General features: G+C 58.4%; 1 protein-coding gene across 3 annotated transcripts; it reads left to right on the top strand.

The window, feature by feature from the left end:
• The first annotated feature begins 308 nt into the window (after positions 1–308).
• On the top strand, positions 309–6788 carry SDS (serine dehydratase). Of its 3 annotated transcripts, XM_036221156.1 has the most exons (7): positions 309–612; positions 948–987; positions 1216–1355; positions 1457–1548; positions 2317–2544; positions 4222–4346; positions 5127–6785. In XM_036221156.1, exons 1-7 carry the CDS (start codon positions 460–462, stop codon positions 5333–5335), a joined length of 987 nt encoding a protein of 328 aa, XP_036077049.1. In that variant the 5' UTR covers positions 309–459; the 3' UTR covers positions 5336–6785. The 3 variants fall into 3 exon arrangements, with proteins under 3 accessions (XP_036077049.1, XP_036077050.1, XP_016012979.2); XM_036221157.1 differs by lacking the exon at positions 1457–1548 and having other exon boundaries at positions 5127–6788; XM_016157493.2 differs by lacking the exons at positions 1457–1548; positions 5127–6785 and having other exon boundaries at positions 4222–5091.
• The last annotated feature ends 266 nt before the right edge of the window (positions 6789–7054 follow it).

The raw sequence follows: 7054 nt of genomic DNA, 5'->3' as shown, positions 1-7054 counted from the left end.
GCTGTCCTCCTGAAGCCTCTATTGTCCTCTTTTGAAAATGAAGAAGCTGAGGGTGGGAAGGGGAGGCGGTGGGAAGGGAGGAGAGGGAATTCTGGGAGAGACTAGAGGGAGCTGTCAGAAGCAGAAGTGCGGCCAGCCTCCTCCCCCATCCCTCCTGGCAGCCCCAGGCTTTGGGACCGGCTGGGGATGGGGGGCGGGGGGGGGGCGGGTCCTGGTAGAGGTGTGGCCAGTCCTGCAACCCGATTGGCTGCCTCAGAGCCACCCAGAGAATAAAGCCCCGGGCTGCGTAGCTCCTGGGACAATTCAGAAGACAATCTACTTGCTTGTCCATCCACCACCCTCCATCTGTCCCCGGACTGTCTCACCTGTCCATCCACCTGGACCGTCTCCAATCTATCCTTCGCCCTCTTGGCCCAGCCATTCTCCACTCCATCGGTCTGCCCTTCCTCTCTCCCGGCAATGACTTCCCGAGAGCCCCTGCACGTGAAGACCCCCCTCCGCGGCAGCACGTCCCTGTCCAAAGTGGCCGGCACTAACGTCTATCTCAAGATGGATAATGCCCAGCCCTCAGGCTCCTTCAAGATCCGGGGCATCGGACACCTCTGCCAGATGGTACAGGACAGCCCTGGGAGAGGGTGGCCCGTCCCCTTTCTCTATAGAGCAGCACCAGCGCCGTGTGAAATCCAGGGAGTGCCAGGCTGGGCCCTGCTGACTCCCCACAATGCCTGAGCACCCGCTGCTGGTGCTCCCTCTGGACGAGGGGTGCTCGTCACATGGGTCCCCTCGGGGGCTGGTCCCAGAGCTCGCAGTTGCCAGCCTCTCCTCTCTCCCCTGAGCCAGTCTCTCTGGGGAGGGAAGCTGTCTGAGAGAGAGTCCAGCTGGGAGGGCAGAGCCCTGGGGCCAGCTGGGAGGTGGGCCTGACCCCCCCACGCCCCTTGTCTCCCCAGTGGGCTGAGCAAGGCTGTGAACATTTCGTCTGTCCCTCAGGTAAGTGGCCAGCACGCCTCGTCCTGTCCCCGTCCCCACCCCCCCGCCCCCCCCTCGCCGCCGCGCGTTCCTGCGCCAAGCGCTGCACCCCGCTAGGCCCCGGTTTCCCCGGCCGTGCGCCATTGCAAACGTTTGCCACAGTCCCACTTGGAATTCCAGGGAGGAAGCCAGAGGCCAGGCTCTCAGGCTCTCCCACGCTGACACACTGTCCACTCCCCACCCCGGCAGCGGGCAACGCGGGCATGGCGGCCGCCTATGCCGCCAGGACACTGGGGATCCCTGCCACCATCGTCGTGCCGAGCACCACACCCGCCCTCACCATCGAGAGGCTCAAGAATGAGGGCGCCACGGTCCAGATGGTGGGTGAGGTGAGTGCCGACCCAGGGCAAGGGCCACGGAGGGCACCTGGTGGGGGAAGAGGGTCTCCCAGCCCCTCACCCTCTCTCGCCCCCGCCCTTTGGTCCTGCAGATGTTGGACGAGGCCTTTGAGCTGGCCAGGGCCCTGGCGAAGAACAATCCAGGTTGGATCTTCATCCATCCCTTTGATGACCCCCTCATCTGGTACATGGAGCCCAGGGTCACCTGGTGTGGGTGGCGTCCACTCCCTACAACACTGGGTGTGCACTGGCTGCAAGGCACGTCATCCCATCATTATGCACGGCGGCTGTACCTGTGCGTGCACGCCAGCACGTAGAAGCATGCGCACAGGCATGAATGACAGCGGTGCACGCATGCGTGCGCCCTAATGCTCGTTTTCCATGGCCGCGAGCAAACACGCGAGCTCAGATACACAGCTGTTTGCAGCGTGTCTCCCCAGAAGCAGATCCCAAGACAAAGATTTCAGGGGAAACAGTTTGCTTGGGGGCCGGGGGGATTCATCAGAGGAGTGGGGAAGTGAGCTGAGGAAGGAAGGAAGCCAGTAACTGGGGCTCTGATAGGCAGCGGACTGCTGTGCGCAGTTGGAGCTCAATCCCTTGGGAGGGGCGGGGGAGTCCCTGGGAGCCGGCACGCAACAGGAGCCAACTCCCACAGTTTTTAATTTCCACAGCGATTGGGTGAGGGATGCTCTTGGGGCTGTCATCTGTTGGCACTGCCGGTTGTCACATTCATAGGCAGCTCCGGTGACCAGAGGAAGCTCTCAGGTAGAAATGCAGATGTTGGCAGCTGGAAATCAGGGCGGAGTTGTGGGGAGAGGACTAGCCCCAAGGCCCATCAGTGCTTGGGATGAGGACAAGTGAAGGGCACAGTGGCATCTGCGGAACCCCCCCTCCCTCCGCGCGTGTCTCCAGGAAGCCCTGCCCTGACCTGCCACCCTCCCCCACCCTCCAGGGAAGGCCACACTTCCGTTGTGAAGGAGCTGAAGGAGACACTGAGCGCAAAGCCGGGGGCCATCGCGCTGTCAGTGGGTGGCGGGGGCCTGTTGTGCGGCGTGGTCCAGGGCCTGCAGGAGGTGGGCTGGGGGGATGTGCCCATCGTCGCCATGGAGACCATTGGAGCCCACAGCTTCCACGCTGCCACGGCCGCCGGCACGCTTGTCTCTCTGGCCCAGATTACCAGGTGAGCGGCTGGGGGTGCCTCCATCAGGGGTTCAGCAGGCCTTGGGGAGCCCCCCTCGGGTGCTGGCTGCAGCGTAGTTCTTTATGTCCCATTTTACAGACGAGGAAACTGAGGCTTTGGTCACTTATCCAGAGTCACGCAGTCAGCAAATGATTCTGCTGGGAATGAGCCCAAGTCCGTGACTGTACCATGCATGTCACACTTCCTCACATGAAAAGTCTAACATGAGTCATTTATTAAGTTCCGCTGTGGCAGTGATTGTGCACACCGCAATAATTTGCCAACCATTTACTGAGCCCCTGATATGTGCAAGACGCTGTCTGATCCTGGGGAGAAGGAGGTGAATGAACACGGCTCCTGCCCCAGCCCCAAACCTTTGACGCATGGCATTTAATTGGGATTAGTTTTGGCGCTTTATACGGGAGCCCAAAATAACAGCAACTTAAACAAGATTGAATTTTATTTCCTCTTTTATTAAAAAAAATATATATAGAAAAGTCTAGAGGTAGGCAGGGGCCCAGGTTCCTTGAGTTCGTTCTCCATTATACTTACTATGTAACCTTATGGGCCAAAATAGCTGCTTAAGTGCCAGCTGTCACACCCGCATTCCATCTGGCAGGAAGGAGGAAGCAGGGCAGAAGCTATGCCCCCTTCCTTTATAGACAGAGTGCAATATTTCACTTACCTCTCATTGGCCAGAACTTAGTCACATGGCCACACCTGCTGCAAGGGAGGCTGGGAAATGTTTTCCTACCAAGTATCCACATGTAAAGCTAGAATAAATATTGGGTAGACAAGTCTCTGCCGCAGGTAGGGAAGACTGAGTCCAGGTAAGACCTCCTGGATTCCTGAGTCCAGCCCCCCAGTGCTACCATGTTGGCCTCTGATCCTGCAGGGTTGAGATTGAAGAAATAATTGTTGAGCATCTACTATGGGCCATGTGCCGAGCTAAGGACTAAGGTGGTCCGGGCACAGAGATGCTCATGGGTGAGTCGGGCGATGAGCTGGGAATAGAATCAGAGATCACTCAGCGAGGCTGGGGAGGAAGGGAACAGATCCTGCTTGTAGCCACAGCACAACCGCTCCCCGAAGTGTAACCTTGAGTGAGCGACTGCTTACTCTCTGCCTCAGTTTTTCCTTCTATAAAATCGAGCCAGCTAGCAATAAAAATGGTCGCGAGGATTAATAAAGCTTGAGAAGGGCTTGGTGCCCAATGCGTTCTCAGGAAGTGGTCACTGTGTGTGTTACGAGAAGCTGAGAATTCCACATGGGGCCAGAGGACTGAGTGCTCCCCCTGGAGGATCCCTCGGAGGGGGCAGCCTTCATCCTGAGCGCTGAAGGGCAGGGTAGGACTTGGGCAGGCCCAGGGGCGCTAAGCTTAGTGAGGGAGGGTTAGGCAGGTGACAACCTAAAGCTAGAGAGCCGAGTCCTATCTGGGAACCGCAAGGGGGTCTTTCAGGCATCTGTTCCTTCATCATGTTGAACAGAAAATGACGCTGTTCACCCCCATTCAAGCAAGCTGTGCCTTATCAGAAGACCCTGCTGTTTTGGGAGTCCTTGGGACTTTCCATGGTCCCTGCACCCTCTCACGCCATCTTTCTCTCCCTCCCCATCCTGATCCCTGCCTCCTTCTCTCCTGTCCCCTGGTTCCCATGGCCATGCACCCCCCCCCCCCAGTGTTGCCAAGGCCCTGTGTGTGAAGACCGTGGGGGCTCAGACCCTGAAGCTGTATCAGGAGCACCCCATTTTCTCGGAAGTTATCTCGGACCAGGAGGCTGTGGCCGCCATCGAAAAGTTTGTGGGTATGTGCCGGGTCCTTTCGAGACTCGATCTGCTGCTTCGGGAACCCAGCGGCTGCTCTTTGGTATGCCAAGGGAGTCCATCGCCGCGAATTCTCCTCACAGTTCTGTCTCCCATCGCTTCCTAAAACTTCCCGTTAGTGAAACCGTACAATGCAGTGATAAGAATAGAAAGGCCAATGGCACAAATGAAGTGAGCCTGATAACCGTGACAGGAGGGAACACTGACTGAGTATTTAAAATGTTGATTCCGAGCTTCCTGGCGACCAGGTTAAAAAAGGAAAGTACAGCTGTCCATGGTGGATTCAGAAGTGGGTCTGTAACTAGGTTCAGCCTAGGATAGGGATGGCACTCATGCAGGCACACACAGTAGGAATTTATCATGCTACCTAATTCTCTTGCACCGGCAGCTGGTTTGGCGAATCAACCATGGCACTCAGAATCCTTCTCAACATGGTGCTCAGACAATCACAATCATTTTCTCAGAGTTAGCACTCGTAATGAAACCTAGCACCGGCTCAGGGCTTGGAAGGTCAAGCCAAGGTAACGATGGAAGGTTTGGTCCAGGACCTAAGTCGGTGGCCAGGGCTGAATGAGAGCAGATTGGCTCATTACCCCTAAGCTTTACCAACAGCCTGACAGCTCCCTTGCATCCTGTGGAACTCAGGCCCCGCCACGCCACGCCCTCTCCCTGGCCCCGCCCCCACCTCTCCCCTCTCCCTGGCCCCGCCCCCACCTCACGCCTCTCCCTGGCCCCGCCCACCACACCCCTCTCCCTGGCAGATGACGAGAAGGTCCTCGTGGATCCTGCCTGTGGCGCAACCCTGGCAGCAGTCTACAGCCACGTGGTTCAGAAGCTGCAAAGAGAGGGGAAGCTCTGTGCCCCGCTGTCCTCCCTCGTGGTCATCGTCTGCGGGGGCAGCAACATCAGCCTGGCCCAGCTGCAGGCCCTCAAGAAACAGCTGGGCATGAAGAACGGGCTGCCCAAGTGAGGCCCTGCCCGCTTCGCACCGCATTCCCTACCTGGGAGACGCCTGGAGTTTTATCCAGCGCCTCGTTGTACATATTATCCTTGTGTCTGTGAGCCTGCAGCCAGGCCAGCGTCTTCCTGTCCCCACGAGCCCACCATGCGGAGGAGCTGATGATCACGGGTGGAGGCAGAAGGTCAGCAGCCAGTGAGGCTGTGAACTGAACCTCTGCTGTGTGCCCGGTCGCCATCCTCAGCCACCCCTGCTAGGGTGACAACCACCTACAGGTGATGCACCAGGTCCCCAGAGCAGGGCGGGTGGCAGAGACCCGGAGCACAGCAGGACGCACTACCTCTGAGCCATGTGTCCCCCCCCCTCAGCCTTGCTCCCTGGGAAGGCTGACAGGGCCTCGGTCCAGGGTCTGGGAACCAGCTCGTCCTTCCTTCCAGAAGCCCAACCCTGCCCTCACTCATTTTTCTAGTGTGAAAACTTTTTCAGTGAAAAATATGTATTTATCAAAGACCCTTTGAGTTTCTCCGTCATTGCTGGCTTCTTCCCCCTCCTTCCACCCCATCACACCTGCTCTCAGCCTCAGCACTCGACAGCGAGCACCCCAATCCTCCACGCCCAATGCCGGCCCCCACCTGGGACTCAAGACCTCTACCAAGCTGGGTTTGCCTGCCAGGGGGCAGGAAACCGGCGAGGGAAGCGGCGCCGGACAAGGGCCCTGGGGCCGGACCAGCCAGGAGGCAGACGAGGCCGACCTCGTTCTGACGGGGAGTCCTTCCCGGGAACAGAAAGATGTAATAAAAGAACCCCGAAAAGCAGGACAGTGAGCCCTGCGCCCCTAACACTGGACAATCATCTCGGGGACGGGGAAGGGGTGCCCTTGAAGTCGGTGTGAGGCAAACCCTCTAAAACACGGAACCCTTTCCTCCAACGAAGAGTGTGTGCCGAGGCCAGCACAGGAAAGAGGCGTTACTGGGCTGTCTCGTGGCCCTGGAGGGGACCCCATCACCACTTGGGGACACCCTCGTACCACCTAGAGAAGTCCCCCAGGGCACTTTGTTGAATCCCCGAGTTCAAAGTAAAGCTCGAGGCCATTCTAACTCCTCAAGACATCACGCAGAAGTCAGGTCCACCTCCCAGCCGGCAGAGGCTTGCAGAGACCCCCACCACCACCCCAAAAGAGCAAGTGCTGTGATATGTAAGGGGGAGAGTGAAAAACCCACCTCAAGCCCACCCCAGCCACAGGCCTGCCCAAGACTTTCACACATACTTTAAACACCCAGGGGACGGGACACCAAGGAAGGGCTGGCAGGGGTGGGGAGTCACCATCGTGGATCCAGAATTGTTCCTGGGGATAGAGCGAGGCCGAAATGGCACCCAGGTCAGGAACACCTCTTCAGAGTAGAACTGCTTCCAGCTTCCACTGTCCTGCCTGGGTCCGGCATGAAACCCCCGAGAGGCGAGGTAGATACCTCTGCCCACTAGAGGAGCCGAGGCACTGTGGGCTGAGGACCGACCAGCTGGGCAGACGCCTGTCCTCCAGGGAAGGGCAGCTGCCATTTTGAAGCTGAGGATAATGGGAAACTCCTAGTGCACAGGTGCCAAGAGAAGCTGCCTCTCTGACAAAGTGGGCCCTGCCTTTGCTGGGTCAGCTAAAGCCCCAATGGGGGCCATGTGCATGACCCCTCCATCCTCTGTTCAGAATCACCCTGGCTACCCGACTGTCCCGCCTCC

Source organism: Rousettus aegyptiacus, unplaced genomic scaffold, assembly GCF_014176215.1.
Source record: "Rousettus aegyptiacus isolate mRouAeg1 unplaced genomic scaffold, mRouAeg1.p scaffold_m13_p_5, whole genome shotgun sequence".
Classification (NCBI taxonomy): Eukaryota; Metazoa; Chordata; class Mammalia; order Chiroptera; family Pteropodidae; genus Rousettus; species Rousettus aegyptiacus.
Note: the sequence above shows the minus strand (reverse complement) of the source record. Positions and strands in the feature narration are given on the sequence as shown.

Excerpts from the sequence above, each read along its gene's own strand:
- SDS (XM_036221156.1), top strand. The coding sequence starts at position 460 with ATGACTTCCCGAGAGCCCCTGCACGTGAAGACCCCCCTCCGCGGCAGC. Across the intron at positions 613-947 it reads TCGGACACCTCTGCCAGATG|TGGGCTGAGCAAGGCTGTGA; the intron begins GTACAGGACAGC and ends TTGTCTCCCCAG. Across the intron at positions 988-1,215 it reads ACATTTCGTCTGTCCCTCAG|CGGGCAACGCGGGCATGGCG; the intron begins GTAAGTGGCCAG and ends CCACCCCGGCAG.